Source organism: Littorina saxatilis, linkage group LG11 (assembly GCF_037325665.1).
Source record: "Littorina saxatilis isolate snail1 linkage group LG11, US_GU_Lsax_2.0, whole genome shotgun sequence".
NCBI lineage: Eukaryota > Metazoa > Mollusca > Gastropoda > Littorinimorpha > Littorinidae > Littorina > Littorina saxatilis.
The window spans coordinates 37,567,187-37,580,317 of NC_090255.1; the positions used below are offsets into that span (position 1 = coordinate 37,567,187).

The 13,131-nt window shown below is 44.8% G+C and overlaps 1 protein-coding gene across 3 annotated transcripts in view; it reads right to left on the minus strand.

Moving 5' to 3' along the window:
* The window catches only part of LOC138980396 (protein unc-45 homolog B-like), a 42,357-nt gene that overhangs the window by 18,187 nt on the left and 11,039 nt on the right, over window positions 1–13,131 (minus strand). For all 3 annotated transcript variants that reach the window (XM_070353262.1, XM_070353261.1, XM_070353260.1), the window contains exons 5-11: window positions 11,985–12,152; window positions 8,906–9,113; window positions 7,459–7,626; window positions 6,476–6,644; window positions 2,340–2,409; window positions 1,687–1,779; window positions 289–423 (exon numbers count right to left, since the gene is read on the minus strand). In XM_070353262.1, coding sequence (XP_070209363.1) covers window positions 289–423; window positions 1,687–1,779; window positions 2,340–2,409; window positions 6,476–6,644; window positions 7,459–7,626; window positions 8,906–9,113; window positions 11,985–12,152 — 1,011 coding nt within the window. The remainder of the gene's footprint in view (window positions 1–288; window positions 424–1,686; window positions 1,780–2,339; window positions 2,410–6,475; window positions 6,645–7,458; window positions 7,627–8,905; window positions 9,114–11,984; window positions 12,153–13,131) is intronic.

Below are 13,131 nucleotides of genomic sequence, written 5' to 3' on the forward strand. Positions count from 1 at the left end.
ACACACACACACACCTGCCCTCAGACACATGTGACACACAAAAATTAGAGGAATTTAATACCTTGTCACTGATATAACCGTTTTTGAAAGTTGGTACCGTACTCATGCAAACACAAAGACCTTCTGGACCTCTTGCCATTCCCCAAACCTACTTACCCAAGAACTCAAACAAACTGCTGCAAAATTGTTTAAATACAAAGTAAAACTCCTGCCGCTCTTCAGATTTTACTTCATGGAAATCAAATCCTGATAATAGAACTGTTCAAGGAGGTGGAAAAAAATTCTCACCACTAACGCGCGGACTTTGAGACTGTCATCGGCCGACTGGTACAGTTTCTTCAGGATTGGGACTGCGTCCTTCAGGATTCCTGTACAGCGATCTTTCTTGGACGCCGAGTGAACAATCGCCTCCACTGCTACACGCTGAGATGAAAATAATGCGTTAGGCAAAACAAAAAAAATAGTCTGTTTACGGTAACCCGACCGACCCTATTTTATTCGCGCGACCCTAGACTTTTTTTTTGGCATTTGGGGGGAAAAAAAAAAAAAAAAAAAAATCTGGGTTTTTGGCAAAATAACGTAAATATATGGTTTTTTGGAGGAAAAAAATAAAAATAAAAATCCCGACCTACCGACCCTATTTTTTTGGCCTATGTTACCGTAAACAGACCTATTTTTTTTTGGCCTTAAGAAGTTACTAACAGGTGGAAAACACATAGAACGCAAACACCCGCACGGTGGCCTACTGGTAAGGCGTCCGCCCCATGATCGGGAGGTCGTGGGTTCGAACCCCGGCCGGGTCATACCTAAGACTTTAAAATTGGCAATCTAGTGGCTGCTCCGCCTGGCGTCCGGCATTATGGGGTTAGTGCTAGGACTGGTTGGTCCGGTGTCAGAATAATGTGACTGGGTGAGACATGAAGCCTGTGCTGCGACTTCTGTCTTGTGTGTAGCGCACGTTATATGTCAAAGCAGCACCGCCCTGATATGGCCCTTCGTGGTCGGCTGGGCGTTAAGCAAACAAACAAATAGAACGCAAACATTCCAAAATCAGGACTCTTAAAACCCAAACAGGCTAATGAAGGGAACGTTCAATAAATACCATACAGAATGTTCTCAAGTGAAACGTTCAATTCATTGCATATATTGTTTTCTAAGTGAAGAAATTATGCAGTATTTTCAAGACATTTCACAAAGACATTCCGAAATGGACAATGATATAGCAACAACAAACTGATGAACGAGTAGTGGTTAATAAAACATTTCAAAAGTAATGTCTCAATGGACAATAATGACCACAATAAACTGCTGAAGAAATTCTGTTTCACACGAGGAGAATTTTACAACAACAATGACAACAACAACAAATTGCTAAAAGAGAAACTTTTTTCCCTTGGTGAGACAGTCTTCAAAATGTCTGTTGCCGAAAAAAGCTCTGTGTTACTGGCTTTTAGTTCTATCTGTTTACGACTTTGGAACCATAATTGTGCAACACTAAAATGTCTGTTGCCAAAAAGAATATATTTACACTGTGGATAGTCCACTAAGGTCTCTAAGTTTGAGAAGGTGCAATAACTGTCTTGATTTTGGTCTATGTGTTTCAGAGTTCTGTTTTCTTTTATTTTAAATTTGACGGACTGTCAAATATCCCTCATCAAAAAGAGGTGTTGAAAGGACAATATTTACCTGGTAGTGTGTGTTGTCGCTGGCTGCCATGGTCAGCATGATTTGAACCACTCCCTCCATTCCAAGCAACATGGTGCCCACATCGTATGGCCCCTGAAAATTATCATCATTATCGTCACCATTGTCTTCATCATCATCATCATTGTCATTAATCAATAATCAATCATCATCATTATCATCGTCTTCATCCTCATCTTATTTAATGCATTTATAACTGTTTATACTATGTCCAGGTATTTTAAAACAGCAAGTAAGAAAGACAAATATACTTTTCACAACTGCAAATCTTATTTGGAAGATAAATCAATACCATAGCACACAACCAACTACTAAGCCGCATTATGAAGTACTATATTTTGATGACCAGCATACAAGCACACACACACCCACACACACACCCACGAATGCAAGTAGGCACAGACACACAAACCACACCTTGTTTCATTTTCACAGAGATCAGTCACTCACATCCATTAGGTTGGACAAAACTTTTAGCTTCTGCAGACATCACTGCTAGTTTTACAATTAGAAACACATAGATCTACTGAAGGTACATTAAATATAACAGAATATCAAACACAAATGAGTAAAACTGACAACAGAAAACAGCAGAAAAACATTGGCAAAAGATAGTCCAAACATGGCAGTCATACCTGCAGCAGACTTGAGATGATTTCAATGGCTTCAATCTTGGAGTCCACGTTTTTATCGCCAAACAGGTCCCTGCGGCAAAACAAAATTCAGAACTTTCAGCAAGGGAGATAATTCAAGGGAAAGAATACAGAATCCAGGCATGTGAATAGTGAACAGAAAACAGAAAATCGTTGCACAACAGCCCCCGGGGCAAAAACTATCACAGGGGAAAAGATGGTGACAAAAAAATCATAACACACTGGAACCCCCCCTTTTTCAGACCTCTAGAAATGTGAGCTTCTTCTTCTTCTTCTTCTACGTTCCCGGTTATGTATGGCCATGTTGGGTTTGATGCGTGCATGCCTGGTTTTCTCCTGTAGATGGGTGTCGGCACAGAAGGTCTGCCCGCTGTCCTCAGCCAACATGCTCCGTCTTCATGGCAGCTCAAATTTTTTATCGAGGTTCTCTCCTCTAGATCCGCCGTGTTTCGCCTAGGGGCTTGCGCTGCCTAGTTGATAGGGTCACCTCGTAGAGGATGTGGTCATAGACCACGCACGGTCGGTCTTGGGATAGGGAAACGTTATGCTAGGCCGGAGGGATTACGCCACAATGGCCACCTCGCGAAGACCCAGGGTCCTAGACTAGGGAGGTCCAAGGGGGAGCACCGGAAAGGCACAATCCCTTCCCCTGGTAGCTTCATCCCCAAGGAGGAAGCAGAGCTACCTGCAACACCCCTGGAAATGTGAGCAAATCAGGCCTTGAAAAGGAGGGAGTCTTACTTTCTTTCTTTCTTTATTTGGTGTTTAACGTCATTTTCCACCATTCAAGGTTATATCGCGACGGGGAAAGGGGGGAGATGGGATAGGGGAAAAGGGGAAGATGTGATAGAGCCACTTGTTAATTGTTTCTTGTTCACAAAAGCACTAATCAAAAAATTGCTCCAGGGGCTTGCAACGTAGTACAATATATGACCTTACTGGGAGAATGCAAGTTTCCAGTACAAAGGACTTAACATTTCTTACATACTGCTTGACTAAAATCTTTACAAACATTGACTATATTCTATACAAGAAACATTTAACAAGGGTAAAAGGAGAAACTCTTACGACTTGCTGGGGAGCATCGGGTAAATTCTTCCCCCTAACCCGCGGGGGGTAGGGAGTCTTAAAATGGGGTTCAAGTTTCAGAGGTTATGAACAACAAATCTGAAAAGCACAGTGCAGCTCACAGCCTTCGTTTTGCGTTTTTGTTGCAGCTGAGTGCATTTACAGTTCAAAAATCCTCCTATGGTAGTAAAACAAACCCGAAACTACCCAACGACGACATCTGTGAAGCTCGACAGTTTCTTGTTCACGCGAGTGCATAAATTAACCTAGTTATTACGTGGTGTTTGGTCGGAGTTCGATTCAACTTGAGTGATTCCAGCCTCCATTTTGTTTTACACAAACTCATGATGACGTCTGACATAGTTTGCTTTAGTGACGTGTCTTTTTGTGCATGATGTGGTGATCTACCTGATCTAAATTTAGATCCAAAAATAGGTCAAGACCAGCCGGGTCCGAGTACGATATTAATTTGTAAAAAAAATCGCAGTTCTTGACTCTTTGGGTGCAAGTCAATGAAACTTGGTAGTTCTTCTAACGGATAGCTGCCTGAGGTATGACTAAAAGCCCCAGGGGCTCCGTGCACCTGGATTTGACAAGTTCAGTACCTTTTTTTTTTTTTCCTGCGTTCGTGGGCTGAAACTCCCACGTACACTCGTGTGCTACGTCCCCGCCCTGACTGAGCTACGTCCCCACCCTGACTGAGCTACATCCCCGCCCTGACTGAGCTACATCCCCGCCCTGACTGAGCTACATCCCCGCCCCTGACTGAGCTACGTCCCCGCCCTTGACTGAGCTACATCCCCGCCCCTGACTGAGCTACGTCCCCGCCCCTGACTGAGCTACATCCCCGCCCCTGACTGAGCTACATCCCCGCCCCTGACTGAGCTACATCCCCGCCCTGACTTAGCTACGTCCCCGCCCCTGACTGAGCTACGTCCCCACCCTAACTGAGCTACGTCCCCGCCCCTGACTGAGCTACATCCCCGCCCTGACTGAGCTACACCCCCGCCCTGACTGAGCTACATCCCCGCCCTGACTGAGCTACATCCCCGCCCTGACTGAGCCACATCCCCGCCCCTGTTCAGTACCTTGAAACAGGGCCCGAAAACAGAAGGAATCTTTAAATTAGGGGGGGGGGGGGGGAGGGGGGGTCTTAAAAGGGGCTGGGTGTCCACCGTAAAGCCATCTACAGAGGAAATAGTTTACACAAGTCACTGACTGTTCAACTTACACATTTTTTCAGGAAAAGAGGATTTCTAAAAAAAATGGCAACTTTTGCTGTGAAGTTGATTTTATGGGGTATCCTTCTATATATATATACGACTAGTGTCTGTGTGTCTGTGTGTCTGTGTGTGTGTGTGTATCTGTCTGTGCGCGATGCACGGCCAAAGTTCTCGATGGATCTGCTTCAAATTTGGTGGGCATATTCAGGTTGACCCGGTACAGGACACAACCTGGTCGATATTTCAACACGTGCTCTCAGCGCGCAGCGCTGAACCGATTTTGGTTCCACCTCAGCTATTTTGGTTCCACCTCAGCGACCCGGGCCCCCATACCGACACACCATAGCCGCTACACCACATCACAACGCCAAAGTTCTCGGTGGATCTTTTTCAAATTTGGACACCGTATTCAGCTACACCCCGGACACAATATCATCGATGAGATATTTCAACACGTGCTCTCAGCGCGCAGCGCTGAACTCATTTTCGTTTTTGTGTTCATTTCACCATTATAAGTAACTCTTCCTTATCTTCTCCAGTGTTTGGCGTTTATCTCCCTTCCTTCGTGTGGCTTTCCCGTTCAGTTGTAAGTTACTACACTGCGCTGTCCACTGCGCTGAGCGTCTTCGGATATTCCCGGCGTTACTATTTTTAGAAGGTCAACGCAGTGTACAGAACGTAAATTGGACCCGTAAATTATCCTCACTGTAAAAGTGCAAAGGTCGAATCAATTTATAGCCACGCGAAAAATACACTGTCATCTATCTCTCTATAGATACGGCTTCTCTGTGTTTGTGTGTGTGTGTGTGTAAGTGTGTGTGTCTCTATGTAAGCAACACCTGTGCATTCTTCAGTTCTGTTTGTGATGTGGTCTGGCGGCTTTTGTGTAATTTTATGTACTGGCCTTCCTTTGAGAAGCCATAACTTGCTCAGTCCTGTTTGAGTGGAGTTCGCCTCCAAAGGTGATTAACACGGTTACATTCGTCGACAAGGATGGGACTCGATATGGTCAGGAATGGCATTATGGCCACTGAATCATTTTCGTGCTGTTCCCATTCCACGAATCTGGGAGGGACCTAAGCTTGGCGGGTCCATAGTTCGGACCCGGCGAAGCCGGCGTACGGCTCTAAGTACTTCTTCCCGGCGAAGCCGGCTACCCGGCGAAGCGGGTATTCATTCTAGTATGGTATATAGTCCCCACTCCAGACCTGTGCACACTCAAAACGCTCATCAGTAGTAAACAAACCAAATTTCAGTAGTTTTTAAAATGTTTCAGTAGTAAGCTGTAACGACAGTTCAAGACATAATTCTGCTCACAAAGCACACAAACTGAAACACTATGACGCAGTAGAATGGGAATGGTGACAGAGCTGGTGTCTCCTCTTCACGGCTATCTGAATCTCGCACTCTTTTTTTCTTTTCCATGTTTCACTTCAATCACAAGTTGCCACGTAGACGCTGGACGAACTAAATCTAAGAACAAAGACTCAATGCTGAGAACACGCGCGCTTCCAGTAAATCGGAAAACGTCTTTTCAGCGCAACGGCCAACTAATTGGTCAAAACATCTTAAAACAGAAAAAAAGTACAAAACTTTTTTTTTTGGAATAAAACATCGGAATTTCGGAATTTTAATTAAAAATCCGTAGCACCGTATTCTGCATATAAAAATCGGAGAAATTACGGAGAAACCGTAGATGTGCACAGGTCTGCTACTCTAATCTGTCAAATATGAGCTAGTCAGATTTTATTTAGTTTGTAATAGAGCGGAACCTCCCTTTTTCAGATCTTAAATTGGGCAAACAAATTTGACCAGCATCCAACTTACTTGAGGAAGTTGCAGCACTTGTCCTTGAACTTGTCACGCTGTTTGTCGCTGACCAGGTCCTCGTAGATGGTAGACAGGGCGGCAGAAGCATGCATGCGCGACATGTCGGTGATGGTCAGAGTCTTGTACAGCTTCTGGGTCCCGGCCACGGTCAGCAGTCTCTCGATCCCTGTGGAATGAAATGATCAAGAAGAAAACTGTTAATGGAGCTGAATATGTGGTTGCAGATTGCATTAAAGCTCTCAAAAGTATACTAATGAAATGCCCTAGCAGTCTCTCGATCCCTGTAGAATGAAAAGATCAAGAGGAAAAGTGTTAACGGTACTGACCATGTGGGTGCAGTTTGAATCAAAGCTCTCAAAAGTATACAAATGAAATGCCCCACATGCTCTGTCGACAACAAAAAAAGTACAAATGTACAAATTCCGAATGGATTCCTATACCGGTTTAATTTAGTTTTTCTTCTGTTGTTGGTATGTTACGGTACAAACACAATTTGAGCATGAGAGTCTGACTAGGTAGTTTTTTTTTTATCAATACAATAAAGATACTGTTTATTTTATGAGAAAAATTAAGTGGTCTATATGTAGCTCAGTTGGTAGAGCACTGGACTTGTGATCGGAAGGTCGCAGGATCGAATTCGGGCCGGGACGGACACGGGTCAACTTTATGTGCAGACCCAGAGACGGAAGCCATGTCCCACCCCCGTGTTATCACAATGGCACGTAAAAGACCTTGGTCATTCTGCCATAAGTGCAGGTAGCTGAATACACCTAAACACGCAGACACCTGGGTAGCGCGACTCTGTTGCTGCTAGCTTTCCACTGGGAGGAAGCGACCCGAATTTCCCAGCGATGGGACAATAAAGTAATGAAAATGAAAATGTTCTACCTTAATTAAGTGCTGTTCTGAGATGAGACTGCACACTCATTGCCACGATGGTGTTTGGCTATTCTCGCCGGTAGCTGATTTTTAGCACTTACCGTCTGTGTCAAGAAATTTTCCAGACCAGCTGAGTCCAGTCTTGTATGTGACGTTCTTCATCACAAGCTGCATGGCCGAGTCGCGAGCCTCGGGAGTGACCTTTGAACTGTCAAACACCTTGATCAGCACCGAGAACACTTGGTCCACAAACTTCTGCTCATCTTCGTCTGGAACATATGATTTTGTTCAAAAGATATAAATCCAAAGCAGACAAATATATTTAAAAATAAATCTTTAAAAAGAACTTCAACAAAATAACACAATTCCTCTTCTGTTCAGTGCAGATATAGCACTATGTGTTAACCAATATTACATAAAAGATAAGAACATAGATTCAGAAAACCGAGTTACAGAAAACAGAGTTACTTGCGTGTGAAAAACCAGCCAAACTAAAGTGTAACAATGTAGCACATTTATTTTGAAAAAGAAAAATCTGTCGAACAGAATCAAAACATAAGACCGACCCTTAACGAGTTCTTCTCCAGACGATTTTGAAAGAACAAGCGCAGGTTAAATACAAAAAAGTTCTGGTTAAACACCAACACTGGCTCAATGTCAATGCATAAATGTTCCTACTGTACATCACCACAAGCATACAGCTAGGTTTCATATAAATGCAGGGTTTAGCCTGGAAGAAAAAGACAATGGGACATTTGCGCCCCTCAATCAAATTCTGATGGGACATTACATAGTCCAAGGCAAAACGCACAAAGCAGGTTAGGCGGTGCCAAAATACTTTTGTCAAAAGATGCAACATAGTGCTATTTGGTTCCATATGATGATATGAGAATTTGCCAGTGTATCATGTTAGTGTGTGTTTGTGTTTCGATCGATATCGCTTCTGTTGACAGTTTCCACAGAGGTAAACGCGCAAGTGCAGATAGTTTGCAGGATTGCTTGAATACTAAAGAATAACACATTAAAAGCCAATCACAGCGCATTTCACAAACTCGCAAGTTCCTCGGCTTGGCGCACGTTTTTGCTTTGGTCATTCTGAACACTGTACTCCCATGAAAAGTGTGCATGGGTCAGCGCAGTGGTACATACTCACAGTGCGTCAAAGTGTGCGCCCTTTGACGCACCGAAGGGAATTCCAATGGGACATTTTGAGATGTTATGCGCCATTGGCGCAAGACGCACTAGTAAGGCCTAAAAAAAAAATAGGTGTGGTTACGGTAACCCAACCTACCCTATTTTTAGGGGCCGACCCTATAACTTTTTATTACATTTGTCAAAGAAAACGAGTGCAGAAAACGCAATGAAAGCGAAATCGCCCGAGTCGCACACTTATTTCCCTGTCAAGTAGGTTTAATTTGTACACATTACAAAAAAAGTTTTTTAAAAAAAAGTGATCGCCTACCTTCCTACCCTATTTTTTTGGCTATGTTACCGTAACCACACCTATTTTTTTTTTTGCCTAAATGAAACCTTGAAAATGTTACTCACCTATTTGCAGCTTTGGCCAGCGGACACGCTCCCCTTTCTTCTTCTCCTCCTCCACATGCTTGACACCTGCTCGGTAATCCTGCAGCCCGGCGTACCAGTCCAGCAACATCTGTAGCAGGTGCCCAGCGGCCGAGGTCACCTCCTTCGTTCCTTGACCGTGCACGCTTATCAGGATGTTCAAATCTAAGGCGCTGGCCACTGCTGTTGCCTGTGTGTTGATAGACAAAAAGCAGAAGAATTATGGTGACTTTGTTTGCTTGCTTGTTTGTTTGTTTGTTTGCTTAACGCCCAGCCGACCACGAAGGGCCATATCAGGGCGGTGCTGCTTTGACATTTAACGTGTGCCACACACAAGACAGAAGTCGCAGCACAGGCTTCATGTCTCACCCAGTCACATTATTCTGACACCGGACCAACCAGTCCTAGCACTAACCTCATAATGCCGGACGCCAGGCGGAGCAGCCACTAGATTGCCAATTTTAAAGTCTTAGGTATGACCCGGCCGGGGTTCGAACCCACGACCTCCCGATCACGGGGCGGACGCCTTACCACTAGGCCAACCGTGCCGGTCATTATCATGATTATGGTGACTGAGCGCGAGAGTGATAATTGAAAAGAATAACAAAAAGTGCTGTGCTCACATGTGAACAAAGAAGACGAAACAAATAACAGCGACGTTTTGACCCTAGGGTCTTCCTCAGGCACATTAACAAAGCAATTTATTTTTCTTTAGGAGAGGGGTGGGGGGGGGGGGGTTGTTAATAGCCTCCTTTGCTCCTCTATCGGTTTGTTTTAGGTTGTGAATCCTTAAATCTGTAGATCATCGTTCTGTTCTTTTTTGTTCATGGGCTTAGACTCCCACGTTCACTCATGTTTTTAGCACGAGTGGATTTTTACGTGTATGACCGTTTTTACCCCGCCATTCAGACAGCATATGCCGATTTCGGGGGAGGCATGCTGGGTATTTTTGTGTTTCTATAACCCACCGAACTCTGACATGGATTACAAGATCTTTTCCGTGCGCACTTGGTCTTGTGCTTGCGTGTACACACGAAGGGGGTTAAGTCACTACAGCAGTCCCTGCAATGTACGGCCCCCGGCGTGAGCGGACACCTGACATGTACGGACACATTTGCTCGGCACGGAGTGTTTTCCTTCTATATTTGCCCCCCCTTAAACGGACACCTGCAAAACGTGGACGCGGACACTCATTTTCGGTCCCAACAGCAGGTCATACCTCCAATGTACGGACAGACCATCGTCAAATTTTCACCACAACAAAATCGATAACAGAGCAGTCCGGCTCTTGGTACAAAGATCACAGCCGCAATGGCGTGACGACAGTCACTGGTAACTTGAGTGCACCTGTACCCATCAGGAGGGGGGGGGGGGGGGGTAGTTTTGGTCAGGAGTGGAGTTCATGCGAAGATGCCAACATGAAACTGCACTGTGCTCATTATTCTTGTCTGTTGGACGTAAACAACAGAAACCACAGTCGATAAAGGTCCTGAGCGAAAGAGAGTGAAAAACCGGCCACAGTTCTCAGCATCGTGTGTCTGTGTGTAACCTCTTTCATTGACAAGATACTCTTGTTTCCCCTCAGCCTTGACCAGTGAGTCGGTTGCCTAATCTGTGAACCCTTCAGTTGTCTTGCTTTGTCAAAAGTTACGACACAGTCAACTGGTTTTGCTCTGAGTGAACAGTTGGAGCTGACCTCTCTGGCCACAGCCCCAAACAGTACATGGCTGGAGGGAGTGAGAGAGAGAGGGAGGGAGGGGGGGTGGAGGGGTAGCTGGCTAAACTCGGTGGGGTGTCCGGTGTCACTGCTTGTCAGCAGGAAGAGCATTGGAGAGAAATAGAGAGGTGTACTCTTCCACACAATTTCCAAGCATCAGTTGTCACGGCTTGGGGTAGGCATTTAGTGAGGGAGAGTGAGAGCTGTGTTATGTACAGTGTATTTCCGACTGAAGAGTGAAAAGTCACTGCCATGCCACATGATCGGCATGCAGTCAATAAAGCCAGACAAGATGAAAATAAATTACATGATTATGACATGCAGCTCTATCTGCTGCTATTTATTCAAACTGGTCTTCAAGCTTATTCTTGCAAGGCATCTGCACACGCTCCTCTGTGCTGTGTTTGTGTGGCTGCTTTCGTATGTCAGTGTGTTCACTGCCTTGAGGATTTATTTTATCTCTTCTTTTCAACACTTTTCATACAAATCATTTTTACAGAACGTTTAAAGAAGTATTAGGAGTTTATTGTTTAGCAGCCACAAGAAGTGATTAGCATAGACTCAATGCTGTTGTTTGTGTGTCTCTGTGTGTGTATGGGGGAGGGGGTGGTGTGGTCACCCCTCCCGTGACCGGACACCTGCAATGTACGGACAGTTTTGCTATGGCCCAAGGGTGTCCGTTCATGAGAGGGACTGCTGTAGCAGGTCTGCACATAAGTTGACCTGGGAGATCAGAAAAATCTCGGCAGCGACCGGGATTCGAACTCACGACCTCCTGATTAGGAGGCCGACGTCTTACCACCACGCCACTGCGCCCGCCCGTTCTGTTCTGATTTCTGTCTTCTTCTTTTTTCCTGCCTTGTTTATGTGCCTGAAGAAGACCCTAGGGTCGAAACGTCGCCGTTATTTTTTCCGTCTTCTTCGTTCACTTGTGAGTACAGTGGTTTTTGGTCTTTTTATTTGAGATAAAAACCAGTTCAGGTAAAGTCTACAAGTCATGAATTTTAAAATAGGGCTATATCTATGCACAGCAAAATCTCCAATGGTAGCTAGAAATCTTGCCCCCAAAAAGGACACTGTTTTTTAATTTTATTTCTAAGCTAATCAACCGCCTCTGCCTCTGGTGTAGGAAAAACATTGTGTAAATGCAGACTTCTGCATAGAATCAAAAAAACAAGAATGGTAAGGTATAAGGACGTTTCAATTTTAACAAAATAAAAATCTGCCTCTATCACCCATCCCACACACACACATATCAACAACAACAACATCACACCTCTTCCCCCATAACACACACACAGACACAACTACCACCACAAACAACAACAACAAACTTTTCCTCACCCTCTTTTTGCTATTCCTAGCAAGAGAAGCAAGAACTCTCAAAGCTCCGATGATCACATCCTCCTGTTTTTCTTTCATGGCCTCCAGCAGATGTTCCATTCCTCCTTGCTGGCAAATCAGATTGGCTCCTGCGTCATCCCTCGACAGCACAATCAGGTTGTTGAAAGCCTGTTCAGAAAAATAGAAGAGAAATGTATACAGTGGAACACTCCTTTTCTTCTTCTTCTTCTGCGTTCGTGGGCTGAAACTCCCAGGTACACTCGTGTTTTTTGCACGAGTGGAATTTTACGTGTATGACCGTTTTTTACCCCGCCATTTAGGCAGCCATACGCCGTTTTCGGACGAAGCATGCTGGGTATTTTCGTGTTTCTATAACCCACCGAACTCTGACATGGATTACAGGATCTTTTTCGTGCGCACTTCGTCTTGTGCTTGCGCGTGTACACACGGGGGGTGTTCGGACACCGAGGAAAGTCTGCACACAAAGTTGTCAGTTGACTCTGAGAAATAAATCTCTCGCCGAACGTGGGGACGAACTCACGCTGACAGCGCCCAACTGGATACAAATCCAGCGCGCTACCGACTGAGATACATTCCCGCCCACACTCCTTTTGAGACCCCCAATTTAAGAATTCCTCCCTTTTAAGAACTTGTCTTTTTGCATTTGTTGCTCATTACCCTCATTTGTAACTTCCTCCTTTTAAAGACCTGCAGGGTTTAACCTGGGAGAAAAAGGCAATGGGACATTTGTCCCCCTCAACCAAATTCCGATGGGACATAGTCAAAGGCAAGTAGCGCCTAAGAGGCCTGTACGCGTTTTGACCAAAGATGCAAAATAGTGCAATATGGTGCCATCTGAGCATTAGCAGCTATATCGTGTTATCTCTGTATGTGTATGTGTGTGTGTGTGTGTGTGTAATCCGATGTAAAGTGTACATTTGCTAGCGCAGTGGAACGTAATCTCAATGCGCCCTTTGACGCACTGACGCAAATTGTGATGGGACATTTTCAGATTTAATGCGCCAATGGTGCAGGGCGCACTAGTAAATGTATCAGCATTTGTATAATGTGTATGCTACATCCTGGCTGATGAGCAGTGTATAGCAGCATTCAATCAGGCAGGAGACCGCAGGGGCTGAGGTGCATG